The sequence below is a fragment of the Copadichromis virginalis genome, linkage group LG19, assembly GCF_057382275.1.
Source record: "Copadichromis virginalis isolate Kocher_CV1m ecotype Utaka linkage group LG19, C_Virginalis_male_GT1.1, whole genome shotgun sequence".
In the NCBI taxonomy this organism is placed as follows: Eukaryota; Metazoa; Chordata; class Actinopteri; order Cichliformes; family Cichlidae; genus Copadichromis; species Copadichromis virginalis.
The window spans coordinates 9816080-9833088 of NC_140636.1; the positions used below are offsets into that span (position 1 = coordinate 9816080).

The window sequence follows — 17009 nt, forward strand, 5'->3', positions numbered from 1 at the left end:
TGGCTTCTTCCCACAGTCCAAAGATGTAGCTTATGGGGTTAGGTTAACTGGTGATTCAAAACTGCCCTTTGGTGTGAATGCAAATGCTTGTCCTTCCATGTTAGACTGGTGATCTGTCCAGGTTGTACTGCCCTATGGTAGCTGGTATAGGCCCCAAAACTGCTACCCCACAATCCTGATAAGGATAAGTGGAAGAGGATGGATGATTGCAAAGGAATCAGTTGTTAACTATTGTAGCCAGTATTTTTTTCAGAAGAAAACATTTCTTGAGTGGAAAGGCCCCCCCCCCACACACACATGCAAATTAAAAACAGAAGCACAGGCCTGCCCAGTACAGTTGCAAGAAGAGCACTTGGTCTAATCTTTGTGCCATCTTTTCTTTGTTGCAGGATCTTGATGAAGAAATGCCTCAGCAAGGCTCAGAAGCCATGCATTCTTCTTCAGTGCAAGATTTTGAAGAGGTAACATTGACCTAGGACAGATTTTAATGAATGTTTCTCATGCACGATGTGTACCTTACGCTATTTGCCGATAGTGAAATGGTCTATTCATCCTCTTGAGTGATGCATTTTTAGTAACTGTCAGATTACTGTTCTTTTGTCTTCATTCTCTATCTGTTACACACGAAGACTGAGACCAGCCAGATTCAGAAGACTGTGAGCTGCCTAAAGCCGCAACCAAACAGCTTTCCAAACAATGATCTGGACCTGAAACATCCAGAGCCTGAAAGGGTAAATATAATCCAGTGTACCACTTAATGAACTAATAATTTAATCTATCATCATTCTTTATGGATGCTGTGTGTGTGTGTGTGTTTGGCAGTCACCTGGGTGTGATGTGATTTACATGGACGAAGTTTATTAGTTGATATCTGCAACTGAATTGAAAACACACCTTTCCAACTGTCCAAAACAAATAAATGTTGCAATATTTTGCTAACAGTGTCACAATCATCGTCTGGTGTGCACAACAATATCATCTTTGGACAAGTGCATTCAGTGTGTGGGACCGGTTTCCTCCCTCAAGTGGCTTGGCTTTAAGTGCAAAGGTGAGACATTTAGTGAATAGGTACAGTGTATAGTAAAAAGCATTAATAGAGTTCAACAAGTTAAGACGTGCTGAAATGAACACTGCTCCCTTTTTAATTAATGGGTGGTCACGTCTAATTAAAGAAATGCAGTATTACCTCATTGGTGCAGGACCTTGTAAAAATGGTATACTTGGGATTGTCCTCAATTCCCCATTCCATAACATAAACTGCTCAAAATAATAAAGGGAACACTTAAACAATGCGATGTTACTCCAAGTCAGTCACACTTCTGTGAAATCAAACTGTTCACTTAGGAAGTAACACTGACAACCAGTTTCACATGCTGTTTTGCAAATAGAGTAGACAACAAGTGGAAATTATAGTCAATTCACCATAATAAAGGACTGGTTCTGCAGGTGGTGACCACAGACCACTTCTCAGCACCTATGCTTTCTGGCTGATGTTATGGTCACTTTTGAATGCTGGCGGTGATTTCATTTTAGTGGTAGCATGAGACAGTCTACAACCCACACAAGGGGCTCAGGTAGTGCAGCTCATCTAGCGTAGCACATCAATGTGAGCTGTGGCAAGAAGGTTTGCTGTGTCTGTTAGTGTAGTGTCCAGAGCATGGAGGTGCTACCTGGATGTGGAGTAGGCCATAGGAGGGCAACAACCCAGCAGCAGGACCGCTACCTCCACCTTTGTGCAAGGAGGAACAAGAGGAGCCCTGCAAAATGACCTCAAACAGGCCACAAATGTGCATCTGTCTGCTCAAATGGTCAGAAACTGACTTCATGAGGGTGGCTTGAGGGTCCAGCATCCACAGGTGGGGATTGAGCTTGCAGTCCAACACCATGCAGGATGTTTGGCATTTGCCAGAAAACACAAAGTTTGGCAACTTCAGCACGGGCACCCTATGCTCCTCACAGCTGAAAGGAGGTTCAAACTGAGCACGTGACAGTCTGGAGATGCCGTGGGGAATGTTCTGCTGCCTGCAACATCCTCCAGCATGATCATATTGGCAGTGGGTCAGTAATGGTGAGGGGTGGCATTTCTGTGCCTGCCAGAGAGCCTGACTGTCATTGGGTAACAAGATGAGGTCCTCGGACCCTTTGTGAGACCACATGCTGGTGCATTTGGCCCTGGGGTCCACCTAATGCGAGACGACACTGGGCCTCATGTGGCTGGAGTATGTCAGCAGTTCCTCCATGACAAAGGCATTGATGCTATGGACTGGCCCGCCTGTTCCCCAGACCTGAATCCAATTGAGCACATCTGGGACATCATGTCTCACTCCATCCACCACAAACTGTCCAGGGGTTGGCAGATGCTTTAGTCCAGGTCTTGGAGGAGATCCTTCAGGAGACCATCTGCCACCTCATCCCGAGCATGCCCAGGCATTGTAGGGAAGTCGTACAGGCATCTGGAGGCCACACACATTCAACTACACACTTTCATGCCACTCAACTACCTAAAGAACAAAGTATTTAATAAGAATAATTCCTTCATTCACATCTGGGATGTCCTTTTTTTTGGGGGGGGGGGGGAGGGGGATTAGCAGTGTATGTGTAGTCATTAAAATATCCTTAATGTGAACATTTTTTTTTTTTTTTTTTTTTTTCAGCATTTGACATTACTGCAATGCTTTGACAAAAAACTACTTCACTTAAATAGAACTGCAAAGCTAAATTAAGTCTATCAAAATGTGTTTCAGTTTGTTTAGGGGTCTGGCACAAATCTTGCCTTGCAAAATTGGCAAATCAGAATTGCCACCAGTCAACACAGGTGTGTATCCCATTCATATTTGGCTTGACTTTTTTTCAGTTTATTTTTTACCTGTCTAAAGTATTGATCAATTAAAAAAACTTTTGTTCTTACATTCCAGAAAGAAGAAATTTCTGAATATTCAGGGGAGGATGGATTGCCACATTCAGTTCTGGATCAAATATCAAGCGATGATGATGGCAACCACAGCATATCAGAAGAAGAATATGTGCCAGATTCAGAGTCATATGATGAAGATTCAGATGAAGACATCTCATTATTGCCAAGCACATCAAAAGGTCTGCTATGCCAAGATGACATCTCCAAAGCGCATGAACAATCAGATTCAACTAATTTAATCCACAACTTGACAAAGGACAAGCCACAAGATAAAAGTGAGCTTTGCGAAACTGAATCAGAAAAAATGACTTTAAGTAAAAGAAATTACTGCTATTTTTGTGGCAAACCACAAGCTAAAATTTCCCGCCACCTGAAAACGCACAAAACGGCTCCTGATGTTGTGCATGCATTTTCCCTGCCTAGAGACTCAAACGAGCGTAAAAGTCTGTTAGAGAAATTGAGAAATAAGGGAAATTTTAAGCATAATGCTGCAGTTTTGCATGGTGGAGTGGGACCACTGAAAGTGAAGAGAAGACCCAAGATTAAAGCAGTAGAGGGAAAGTTTGCTCATTGCTTTTATTGTCAAGGGATGTATGTTCGCAAGGATCTTTGGAGACATGTCCGCAGATGTCCTAACAAACCAAAAGATGACACGGATAAAGAACCTGGAAGAACCAAAGTACTCGGCCTGGCTTTAACTCTGGAGTCTCAGTGTTATCCGCAGGTGTCAAGTGGAGTCTGGAAGGTTCTTGCTGTTATGAAACAAGATGAGATTGCCTCAGCTGTGCGAAATGACTTTACTGTTATTCAGTTTGCCCAGTCCCTCTACAATAAACATGGACAAGACCCTACAAAGTATGATTATATACGACAGAAGCTTCGTGAAGCGGGACGTTTGTTGTTGTGTCTGCGCACAGAATTCTCAGTGCATAACATGGAAGAAGCTATTAAGCCTGCTAATTTCCAGAGAGTTGTGCAAGCAGTAAAGAAAGTTTCAGGTTTTGATGAAGAGACACTGTCATACAAAACTCCAAGCCTTGCGCTGAAACTGGGACATACACTGCATAAAATGTCTGACATTATCCATTGTCGTGCCCTCATGACAGAGGATGAAGCCCTAATCAAGTCCACTGATGCGTTCAAGAAGTTGTATGTCTCCAAATGGTCTGAGATGGTGTCTCACCGTGCCTTGAACACATTGAGTGAGGCAAAGTTTAACAAGCCATCAACATTGCCCTTTACAGAAGATGTTCGGATTCTCCATCACTACCTTCAAAAATCTGCAGAAAGTGCCTTTTGCAGCTTGGAGAACGAAGCCACAGCTCAGAATTATGCCCAACTTGCACAAGTTACACTCTCACAAATCATTGTGTTCAACCGAAGACGTTCTGGAGAGGTTTCAAAGATGCGCCTCAAAAGTTTTCTTGAAAGAGACAAAACAGCACTCCACACAGATGTTGCCATGGGGCTCTCAGAAATGGAACAGAGACTCTGTAACTATTTCTGTAGAATAGAAATAATGGGAAAAAGGGACAGAAATGTTCCAGTTCTGCTAACACCAAGCATGCTGGATGCTCTGTCACTACTGGTTAGTAGGAGGCCTGACTGTGGTATTTGTGCCACTAATATCTACCTCTTTGCAAGACCCCGATCAATGAGTCATTACAGAGGAATGGACTCCTTGCGTGTTCATGCACACCAGTGTGGAGCAAAGCAGCCTGAGTATCTAAGATCGACACAGCTCAGAAAACATGTTGCCACACTCTCACAAGTCCTTAATTTGAAAAACAACGAACTTGATCAGGTTGCAGATTTCCTGGGTCATGATATCCGCGTTCACCGCGAATTCTACAGATTACCAGTTCCCACAACACAGCTGGCCAAGATTTCCAAACTGCTTTTAACACTGGAAAAAGGACAACTTTCCCAGATCCAGGGGAAATCACTGGATGAGATCAAAATAGAAGGTTTGTATTGAAAGGAGCAAATATTAGGGCAGTAGTTGAATATTATGCTTTATCAACAGAATTAAAACCTAAAAGCACAGACCATTCTGTTAAATGTCCATGATTTAAGGTTCTTGAAGTCTATTGTTTCATCACTTTGCAACATTTGGCAAACTGCAGAGTGGTGGCCTTAAATAGTAAAACTATGTACTATAATTTCCAGTATTTGTTCTGTATTTTGTCATATCTCGTTGTTAATGTGAGGTTTTTGGGGGTTTTGTGTTTGGTTTTTTGGGGGGGTTTTCCCACAATTTCTCAGATGAAATTGCATTAAGTGATGCTGAAACAAAGGACAGTGAGAGTGAATCAGATGATGATGACACAGCACTCACAATGTTGGCGTGTGGCACCAGTGAGCCTGTACATGCAGTAGCTGATTCCACAAACACAGCGCAGCTCCAAGACACTGTAGATTGTGGTAAGTTACCACTAGCTTGGTTTCTGTGGATAAAATGTTTGTTACAAATATTAAAACTTAATCAAATTGTGTAATCAGCAGATGAAGGACCACTCACAATGCCTGCAGCAAGTGAGACTGCTGCTCCCTCTGAAGGTAAGGGGTGCAGTTGGTTCTCTAAGCTTATTATTGTTTCATCACTTTGCAACATATGGCAAACTGCAGAGTGGTGGCAAAAAGTCACTTGGATGAGTGACAAAATGTTTCTCCCACTGAAAACGCTACGTCCAGATTAACAGAATCAACGTTTTGGGATTTACTTACCTGGATGATTGAGCATGCATCAAGAGACTTTTATTCAACTTTTTATTCAGTCTTTTATTCACAGCGGAACACTAAATGTCTCATTTTAGAAATTTGATAAATTTTCAAAGAGAATTTTAGCTCGTTTTGATATTGATGGTAGCAACACATTTCAGAAGTTAGTACAGGGTAGCATCCATTCTTTTAACCACCAAATGTTTTTTGTTTTTTTTGTTTGGTTTTTTGTTTGTTTTAACTACTACTACTTTATATATCTTCCAGAGAAAAATGCTGCTCAATCCCACAATTCCCGAAGAGCTCCCAAAAACATGTGGTCCAAGGCTGAGGTTGCTGCAGTGATGAGGCATTTTAAAGACCACATAAACGAAGGGAAACTAGCCACCAAAAATGAATGCAGTCATTGCAAATTGGTAGAAGATCCGGTGTTGGCAGGAAGAACAGTTCAAAACATAAGAGATTTTGTAAGAAACAGAGGATTAACTGCAAAAAGGCAGAAAAAAATGAACTAAAATAACTGTTTAGAGAGCTGTGGTTTTACATCTTGGTCAGATTGCCAATTGTTGTTAACACTGATGTTCTGTTTAAAGAAAAAAAAGTTCTTGTTAAATACAGAAGTAGTTTGTATTTCATAATTTTTACATTTAATTTATTTAGGGTTTTTTTTGACGGGTTATATTTAAAATAAAAAATTATAAATGCATATTTTCTCCCCTTAATATTTACCTTTAAACTATTAAAATTCATTTTAAATGTTTTTAATTTTTCTGTTTTCTATATTTTTATATTTCTGTGGGAAGCGTGGGCATTTTTGTCCATAGATTTCTTTTTTTATTTATGGTTAAAATTAATGTTCAGATCCAAGAACACTAATAAAATGATGTTCCAGTAATCCTGTGTCCTGTCAGATGTGTATTCATGGTAATGATGAGCTATTTACATATTACATCATTGTCCCTTTAAAGACCCAATATTGTTTTTTTTGGACCTCATAAAACACATTGTTGTCAAGTGCACAATGTCTCCAGAAAACACAATAGAGTCTGGTTGGTGTGTATCAGTGTATCTAGACTTCTATAGGGAGTGTATGAGGTCTGAAGTGACCCAAATTTTTTTCAGATTTTTTCGAACACTTTAACCTCGCTCCCTTGGCTCTAAGTCCTTTCAAAAGGGTAGTCCACTTAAACCACCACCGGGCGGATTGACGTAGTATAGTCCCGCCATACCATATAGACCCGTATGTGTGTGTGTGTGTGTGTATTTAAAGTTGATACATTAGGATCCAGATTTACTAACATACATATTGCTAGAGCACAAAAGAAAAGTACTGTCTGTATCCACAAAGAGAACACACTGGCAAGACTGAGAGGTGGAAACTCGGTTTTGCGACTGACCCTGAGTTTCTTTCTCAAGGTGCAAAATTATCAACGTTTATGACACCCAATTTACTGATAAGTATACTGAAACTTTTGTAAATCGCCCATAAAATTAACCACACCTATGAGCACTATTTGGGGTAAATTAGTGTCACAGCTTTTCAGTTATCTTCAAAAGCACCTGCTGTGTAAACATGATATCGTGGATATCTCGTGACGCTTTCAAATTTGATGTCTCCAAGGTGTTAAGTCTGAATTTCTCAGTTGTCCCTGGACAGCAGGACAACAGATTTGAAGGCTTACTTAAAACATAACATGAATACATGTAAGGCTCACATCATGTATACATTTATGCTTTCACAGAAGGACACACGGTCTCTGGTAGCTTTAATCCTGAGTGCGCTGTTAGCAGGTTTGTTGAGTTAGTGAAGGGCAGCAAATTAGCTTCCCCGGCAGGATATGCAATGATGAATAAGACGACAAAAGAATGAGGCATTAGATGTACGAACAGAATAGTCTGTGGGAAACAAGAAAAAAATAGATAATATATATATTTGTACAGAGGATGTTATTAATGTTTTAAAGATACATCTGCATTATAAGTGTTTCGCCTCTATACATAACATCGCAGTTCTATTTTACACCTTGTAAATCAGTTGGGACCAACAAGCTGTGAACTGAGAGGTGAGACTGGTCGTCTGCGACTTGACATGTAAGCCAAAGGCCAACAACCTCTTGACCTCTGAGCTCCACATGAGGCGAGCCAAGTGCTGCCCACTTAACCTCAACGGCTTCCAAAGAAAGACATTCCCATGAAAATAAACTACACGACGAAAAAGAAATTGTGCCCTGTGTCGGGGCTTTTTAAAGATTTTATTAACATCCACCTGGGGGTGCTACAGACATTAGCTTAATGGCATTTCCAGCCTGGTGCAGCCATGCTGTGGTGAGCTGATCTCTCTAATTACTGTACAGTGAGGGGCGGGGGTGGTGGGGAATTAGTATGGGGGCAAATCTGCGTCCAGGCTCAATCTCATAAGTGCAGGCTGGAGCTGCAGCAGGCCTAATGTGTGTTTATGCTTGTTCACGAGAGGTTATGATTACCGGCGACAGTGGCGTCACGGAGGGAAACACAGTCAGCAGGTGCAGACAGGGCAGAGGGTGACCGACAAACACAAGTCTGGGAGATGTAACAAGCATCTAAATGTCCAGCTGTATCGTAAATGTTAAACCCTGCAGCTGCTAATAATGGGAACGGTGGATGCTGGTTTCGTTGCCCTGTTTAAACAAATTGCTCTGCAAGACTGCGGGGCAGACTTTGTTTTCTACACTCAAAGGCAGAAGCAGCTTATTAGACCATTTAATCATAGCAGAACCACTCGCAAATTGATGGATGCGCCTTCGAAATTGCTGTTATCGGTATTAACACTGTTCACCCCACCTTGAATCATCAGCCTTGCAGCAATTGCAATGTGCAGCGCTAGTTTGTTCCTGACATATTCCAGTGAGGATTACTGAAATTAAGCATTCTAGTAATTCGAGGTTAAGCATTTAGCGTGCAACACTTGTAACTTGAGAGAGTGAAATCAGGCTTATGGCAGGGGGGGGCTATAACATCCACCGCACGTAGGCACATGCAGTGCCAGTCAGTAAGCCCATACTGCCCGTGGGCTACTTCAGTTGTGTGGCACACCTATGTAGCTGACGCCTAAAGCCTGGATTTACCAAACATCTAAGTCGCAGAGTCAACAGACCTATTGCTCTGCTCAGTCTATGTTCTGATCCACCTTGTTTCACATCCCAGTGGGCGGGGCTATGCCCAGAGATCTGTGAGGGCGTGAGTTTCCATGAGGAAAAAAAGCCTTTTTGTCCCTGAAGAATCAGCATGTCTGGAATGAAAAACGTGTTTTCAGTCTTACCTTCATGTATTATTGAGTATTTTATCTATGAAACATTCAGAGGAAGCAACTCTTTTTATGTTTTTATGTAACGCTGACTTTGAATACAAGATGTTGTGTAGTATGTTGTTGACACTGACAAACTAAGGTCATTCTCATAAATGAAAGGAAAAGGAAAGCTTTCAAGAAATAGCAGTTTCAAGGAATGTAGGAAACACTGGATAGCTGTGGATAGTGGAAACAACTAGAAGAATCCAAATTAAAGTGTGAGTGAGAAGAAATATTGCAATGCATGAAGCCCAACTTTAATCCACAAGCTTGAGGTGGTCTGTGTACTGCTGTGCTAGCATCATGCTTTTACAATTACAATTAGTGTCATTCCTTTTAGCAGTGGTGTCAAAAATGAAATGCAAGCAATGCTTTTGCAGTAGCTAACAGTCAAAAAACAACATAGAACTAAGAGATGTGTTTGGAAACACTTCAAGGTCTCAGTTGAAGAAAAAAAAGTACAATTTTTATTAAAAATTCAACAAGTGTGTGATGATTGTTGCCATAACTGAGCAGCCCTACCGTGTCCTACATGTGAGAAAGGAGAATAGTAGAAAATATCCCAACCCGACTCTCCCTCAGCTGCCTGCAGTTTATGTGCAAAAAAGGCCTTAAGTTAAAAATCTGCCTTGTTAAAAGTCTATTTAAAGATTCCAGAGATAAAAGATAGAGATCTTTATATAAAATCAAAGACCTGAAATGATTCAACAACAAGTATTTTCAAAGGATAAAGGTATGACAAAGTACAGGTTTGGTTTTTTTTCGGTTTTGCACGCTCATGTTGACCATGAACTATATTCCTAAATGTGACAAGAAGCAAAATCAACAGGAGCTATTCTCTGCTAAAATCTACTTGTGTTGTTTTAAAGCAACAATCGCTTAGTTACCATAAAAATAGTGCCTATAAATGCTTCCCATTCTTCACATTGTCATTTTATAGGTGTTTTAAGTAAATGAAAAGCTTCTTCCAACTCTGCTCTCAGTTACGCACATGTCATTTGCTGACCTTATTACAGTTGCAGGCCTTGAGTGTCTACAGTTACTCCCCCAAGTGTTGTGCAGAACTCTCTCTCTGTCTGTGTGTGTGTGTGTGTGTGTGTGTGTGTGTGTGTGTGTGTAGTGACCGCTTCATGTCATGTGCAAACACAAAACATGCTAACATGATTTAAAGCAGTGTAACATAACCTTTCCTCTACATCATCGTCCTCTCGCCAGGCGTCCCTCTGTAAACCTACATGATAACCCCCCACCACCACCACCATAGTCATATAGACGACCTCTACACCGTCTACAACCACGACTGCCTACATCACCACACCCCTCAGCACATGCATGCAACTTGCATTCCTCTGGATTCTTGATCTGCAGCATGGCCAGATCACATGTCTGGACATGTCCTCTGGTTACCTCCTTCACTGCAGCACAGCCCACTGAGCACTGAGCTGCGGTTACTACGATGCTGTCCACAGTATGTGAATATGCTCAGCTGACAGAACTCACTATGCGTTATATCAATATCTCTATTTTTTGTCAGTTTAGTAACTTTTATGAGTGTGATTTGTATTCATTATCTCCCTTTGAGTATGTGGATATTTTGCTGTCTGTATTCATTCAACACTGATGACTTCAACTTAGAATGTAAATAAACTGTGGAACGGCACAAGTTCCTCTATGACCCGATGCTTTTATACATGTCTATCCAACACCAAAGTATCAAAAGAAATTGGGGAGAATGTTAACAATTCCAACAGGACTTGTAATCAAATATGGAAACTGTATTTCAACATCTATTCAATAGGTTGGCACAGAATTTGGTATTCAGATCCCCTCTGGGATAAATTGCATTATTTTTGGTATGATTTCATATAGTCATTGCACATCTGCTTGTGGACACTTATCTTTTACTTGTTTGCTTGGAAATGACTGAATAGTTTCTCACCATAAGAGGAAACAAACAGAGGTCATTGAAACATGTCTGTAAAAGTCATTCAGCCGCAGCGTGCCTTTCTGTGAAAATCGGATTCAGTTTTCACAGGAAAGAAGAAAGACGCAATAAAAATGATGGGAACGACAACTAAACGTCTATGAACTGCAGGATCATAGACCCACCTTGCTAGTACCAGGTTGGACAGATGTTTGCCTGGTTTAGTTCCTCATGGCATAGATAATGTTTTAAAAAATGTTTAAAGAGGAAGGTAAATGTTATGACTTTATACTGTTTTACCAGTTCAGTTTTTATTCATCCACTTGAGTCTTGGAATCGAGGTAGGTATCGTGATTGTATATGAAGTCAACTGTAATTTGGTGCCTCCTTCTGTCCGCCCTTATGTTGAACTCACACATATATAGCCGGCATTAATCTCTTTATCTAACTCTCGATAAGCCACGCAAGTTAAAAGGAAATTTCACCATAGCTCTCCTTTAAGACTGTTGTGTTGTAACTGTAGTTGTGTTGTCATCACCACTGAGCAGGGAGGTTTTGCAACATAAGGGTGCACATTCCTGTCACATCTGGCTTGTAGTACTGAACAATGAACAAGCAGAGCACAATATCATGTAACGTGCAAAAGCCACGGCACAAGCAAACTCACAAAGACAATAGAAAACACCACCACAGAGCTATTGACTGGGAAAGGGAAAATCTACAGGTTTTTGATTAGGAAGCAAGCAATGAACCACACCACATCCCCGGATGCAGTACTGTAAATTCCCAACACTTTAAAATAGATATTTAACTTTACAGGATTCATAGTTTTTTTCCCCTTTTGGTGGATGCCAGCATTGCATTTCTGTACATTACAATAAAAGCACACAGCACATGCCGACCGTTTGCCGTTAATCACTCGGGCTTTTAACGGCGCAATGAGTCGGAGAGGCCTTCAAGTGGGTGGGATGGAAATAGGTTTTTCTCCTCCAATAATTAGCTTATCAGACCATTTACACGGCTAAGAATCATTAGCACCAGTTTAATGAGGTTGGCTAAAAATAGAGAAAGCACATAAAGGATCAGAGGACCCTGCTGGAGCCAGAACTTCACACTCCGAGTGTGTGCGAGCATAAATTTACAGCGTCAGTCTGTGCGTTTGTGTGCTCATGTTGTCTCTCAAGTGTGCTCTTTCAGGTTGTGTATGGCAGTATGTGTGCATAACTGCATGCGTGCATCTTTGTTTCTAATGCTGTTTATTGTTGCATCCTGCATTTGTGTTCTGTGTAACAACACACCAAAACCCAAAAATGTGTTCATGTGTCAGTCAGTGCTTTGATTATCTTACCCTGTCTTGTTAGTTATCAATCACAGATTTCTGACTTAAATCTTATAAAATAGTTCAAAGCATAGTTTGAACAGTTACTGGTCGTTCAAAGAGGAGGAGCTGTATTTGTGGCTACTTTCAGCAGTGAATGCTAGTGAGTATTTGGGATAGCAATATGGTGTGTGTGTGTCTTTGATAATAAAATAATATATAACATGGTGCAAAATGTGGCTTATTCATATTTCTTATTATTAGTTTTGACAATGGAATGCAGAATGGAGCATGGGAATAATCAACCTTTAAGGTTTGGTGGCTAAAATTACCTATTTACTTCCTAAAGAGTTTCTGTTTAGAAAACCCTTTCACACTGTTTGTGTCTTCATTTTTTCCCTCGTATTCCTGTTCTATTTTTGCACTGCACTTTCCACAAGAGTCATATGAATGTAAATATTTATTTGTGATAAACAGGATGACTTTAAAACAACTAACATACTTTTCCTCAGGAAAGAGCTTCTTTACACAGGGTTGTTTAAAACTTGTCCCACTTAAAGGTTGGGTCTAATTGAGTATACAGCTGCACAAACAGCTTGGAAAACCACTTTCTGATATCTCAAAGCAAGCCCAAAACGATCACACTATTTTTGTGTTAGTTAAGGTTGCAGTCTATGTGAGGTTAATTTGGTAATGCATAATAACCTGCTAGAAGTAAGAAGTCTAGACATTTGAAGGAAAAATGCAGCGACTGAATGTCCAAGCGGAGAGCAGGACCTCATAAACTGTGTAAAATGAAACAGTGAGACACTCTACACCAGGATTTAAATGCTAACATTATTTGATCATGCAGCAGAGCGTTTACAGTCAGAGTCTGGCTTTGCCTGCCTTCAGTGAAGTGACGTGAGCAACTGTCTTGGCTGAGGGATCAAGTAAGATCCTCTTTCAGGTTTTGAGCACATAGAGAATGCGAGAGGGAGCCCGAGAATGTTATTCAATGCATTCAGCAATAGACAGAAGTGATTAAGTGGGGATATCTCGGCAGAGTCCAAAGCCTCTTCCATCTGCAGCTGATTAGTTGTTTCGTGGAATTATTGTCTTTAAAACGATGGCTGTCACAATCAAGGCTTCTTTCTAAATTTTGTGTCAGGCATTCTTAGCAATAAGATTGATGGTGTGACTTTGCCAACAGCTGGCAGTGACTCTGTCCACAACTGTCTTTTAAAGACTCCACCAGGTGTCTACTGGAGAATATTATCACCCTAGACACGCTTTTTGGGCATCTTTCATGTCTGGGCAGAGGTCTTTATCAAGTTAAGACATTTTGCTGCCCACTCTTTGTCACTGAAATTCTCAGTGGCATGAAATTTAGTAATAGTGAGGAGACTGATGAAACACCAGAGCGTCTTTTGTATACTCTGTGATTGCTTTTTGTTCGTCCATGGTGACGTCAGACTAGTGACTAGAATCAAGAAATACTGGACTAGTTCTCACTGGTCCAATTTCTGTAATGTAACTGATAGATAGTGGTGACTCTTAAAGCAGAGTCAATGACAGCCCAATGAGAATTCATAAGAGAACGATAAGTGATCAAAAATGAAATTCACTGAATTCTTATTCCCATACCTACATCAGACATGATTTCCCGTTCATGAAAGGTTCTCTTTCATGTTTTTAACATTTCTCACTTAACACTCACACTGTCTTTAGATTTTATTCATTGACAATGTAAAGTTTGATATTCTGGCATTATTACATCCAGTGTGTATCTGTTATCAAACCTCTAGCTGAGAATATCATCTGTCAGGCTAACAACAGCCCCACGTTCCTCTGAATGGGGGCCTAAGGATTCATGTCAACAGAACAAAAGAAGAAGAAAAAAAGAGAATACACACACTTTAGTGCTTTGGGCACGAAGCATCTCAAACTGGGTTTTCAGAAACCAGAACCACAGTCTATGTGGGGAAACGATTACTGAGTGTAATTCAAACAAATGAGAAGTTGGCGAGAAGATTGAATGGTGGCATGTGGCTAAATCACAGTACAATAAGCAAAGTAGGCATGATTGCTCAGAATATTTGATGCAATGCTCCAGATCCACTGACGTATTTACATCACATCACCTTTTTTGACATTGATGGTAACCCTGTTGTATCTCCAGTTTAAAAACTGTCACAAAGTCTTTTATACCACGAGTGCAGGTAAGTCATTTTACTCAAATCAGCTTCTGCTTATTGCATCTCTCTATATTCAAATCATATCATTACTTTCTCCCGAGTCCTAGTATTCAGCAGCTAAAACAACCTCGGCTTCCTTGTTTTGTCTCGAAAGATGTGTTAATTGTAATACGCACAGAAACAAGTTTCCTGGAGGAAGAGAAGGTGTCGAAGCTGTGTGTAAGTGATGGTGATGATTTAGCAGTGCTGCGTGCTGGTGTGGGTGAGCTGTTAGCTGGGAGAGGCCAGGATGGGAAGTCTGGGAAAGTCTTAATGACAGACTAGTGGCGAGACGAGACACAGAGCCATAACCATGAATCACATGGTAATTAATGACCAGGTTCCCATGGTCGGGGCTTGTTTGATGGTAAAACAAAAGCTATCTGCTGGACCACGCAAGCATTATTTACACACACATTAGACAGATTAAGATTGGAGGAGATAGGATGGGGGGTTGAGGAGAGAAGGGGAGACGAGGTTAAAGGGAAACGTTTGTGTGGTGATTGTGATAAAAGGAAGGTAGTAACATGACCAGTAGGTAAAGTGGAGCCAAGATGGGCCAGAGCTAATGAGGGAGTGAGGGACCAGCTGGCTGCAGAGTGAAGGGCACGGCCAAAGGTCCTGCTAATGATAGCCTCAACCTCTCCAAACTACAGCAGGTCACACAGAGAGGCAACGCATCAGAGTTGCCTGCATGAAGATGTCTGAGAAACATACACTTAGACACTTACTCACCTTAGTCAGCTTCCCAGTAATGAGTCATGGAGTCTAACAGGAAAGGAAGATGAAAATAAGGTCAGAAAAATGATAAAAATGACAAGATAGGGAGACCACAACTCTGCGAAGTGCAAAAATGGTAGGACTGTCCAGTGGTGCTCTACGACCCTCTGGTTCAAATTCAAACAGACCTGCACTAATAGCTTAAATTAAGTAGATACAGTAAATCTTTTGGATGTTACATTAAATAATTAATTAATTAATTTAAAAAATGAAATTCAATCAATCTATCTATTTATAAGCACAGGTTGACCAAAATACTGTACAAAGTAAAAAGTAAAAAAAGTAAAAGTAAAACAAACACGCAGAAAGAGAACAACACAAAAACTCAGAAACAATTAAAAGCTACAGAGTAAAGATGTGTTTTCAGACTGGTTTTAAAGATGTCGAGTGTTGGAGAGATCCTAATTTGAAGAGGCAGACTGTTCCAAAGTTTAGGCGCAGCATTCGCAAAGGCCCGGTCTGCTCTGTGTTTTAGTCTGCTTAGCAACTTATAAGCAACTGATAAGCAACTTATCAGATGACGTAAGAGTTTTATTTGGAGTATTTTTATTCAGAATATCAGAGAGAGCTAATCCATTTAGAGACTTAAAAACAAGCAGTAAAATCTTAAAATCAATCAAGAACATACTGGAATGAGCCAAGACTGGGGAAATATGTTTGTGTTTATGTGTGCCTGTCCAGAGTCGGGCTGCAGTTGCTGCAGCATTCTGAACAAGCTGAAGATGAGAGAGCAGAGCCTGGCTGATACCAAAATAGAGCCTTGAGGAACCCCACATGTAAGGGGGGTGGATGTGGGTGAAGAGCCACCGAACCTGACAGAAAAAAATCTCTCAGTTAAATAAAATCTAAACCATTCAAGTGCAGCTCCTTTAATACCCACACAGCTCTCCAGTCTTAACAGTAGAATTCCATGACATACTGTATCAAATGCCGCACTCAGATCTAAAAGCACTAAAAGCACCTTAATCCAATTAAAATAAAAACGCGGGGGGATTGGGCTCTGGTCAAACCAGAAGAAATTACGTTTATGAACAAATACCTGCAGAACTACCGACATTTAGACTTACATCTGCTGTAAGCAAAATTATAAATACCAGCCATGGTAAGCAAGATACTTACGGCATATCAGTGTGGTTAGCTTCCATTCCAGTTTATGTTTTATGTAACTGTTTTTATTTTATATATGTTGTTAATATTTTGATCTTTTGTATGTTATTAGGTTGAAACACATTATCCTTCTTTTTTTACTGTCATGCACAAGAGATGCTAATAACAATTATTTATTGTTACTGTAAAGGATGCTAACAGGACAGAAAGTCCTTTATTGTTAAGTGAACAAATTAATTCTGAAAAATTTTCACTAGCTTTAATAATGCTATGAAGGTGCAGAGTATAACTGTCATTTTATCCCTGTTCACTTGCTATTTGTGAGCTGCAGTAAAATGTTCAATTTTAATGAAATCCTTACGCTTTACTTATTCAAAGCTTTCACAAACATTCAGATTATTAGTTAAGTCTTCACTTTGCACTGTTTTGCGCGTTTCATGCTTGAATTTTGATGACAAAATATAACAACATGTCAGGTTTATACAAGCTTCAGCACCCCAGCTCTTTTTTTTTCTGGAATTCCAGTGTTGTCTTGTATGGTCTTCCTGTGTCTCTCTTCCTGTTAAAAGGTGTTCTTCCTTACCACACTCATCGAGTGCTTGCCCATGAGGGAATGGTCTGATTGTTGAGATTTCCCCTCCATTAGAAAAAATGCCTTGACACAACACTTGTTGTGAACTGGAACTGAATATAAATGCACCAAG

At 40.4% G+C, this 17009-nt stretch overlaps 1 protein-coding gene across 2 annotated transcripts; it reads left to right on the forward strand.

Annotated features, from left to right (window-relative positions):
* The first annotated feature begins 633 nt into the window (after positions 1-633).
* Positions 634-6530, forward strand: LOC146685536 (uncharacterized). 2 transcript variants are annotated; one of them, XM_085441815.1, is made up of 7 exons: positions 634-731; positions 943-1048; positions 2745-2815; positions 2916-4881; positions 5180-5338; positions 5417-5473; positions 5903-6530. In XM_085441815.1, exons 4-7 carry the CDS (start codon positions 3219-3221, stop codon positions 6148-6150), a joined length of 2127 nt encoding a protein of 708 aa, XP_085297941.1. In that variant the 5' UTR covers positions 634-731; positions 943-1048; positions 2745-2815; positions 2916-3218; the 3' UTR covers positions 6151-6530. The 2 variants fall into 2 exon arrangements, with proteins under 2 accessions (XP_085297941.1, XP_085297942.1); XM_085441816.1 differs by having other exon boundaries at positions 5420-5473.
* Positions 6531-17009: the final 10479 nt, after the last annotated feature.

Bases quoted from the DNA above. Each gene is read 5' to 3' on its own strand.
- LOC146685536 (XM_085441815.1), top strand. From the start codon at position 3,219: ATGACTTTAAGTAAAAGAAATTACTGCTATTTTTGTGGCAAACCACAA. The intron at 5,339-5,416 runs GTAAGTTACCAC...TTGTGTAATCAG, and splicing joins CCAAGACACTGTAGATTGTG to CAGATGAAGGACCACTCACA. The intron at 5,474-5,902 runs GTAAGGGGTGCA...TATATCTTCCAG, and splicing joins GACTGCTGCTCCCTCTGAAG to AGAAAAATGCTGCTCAATCC.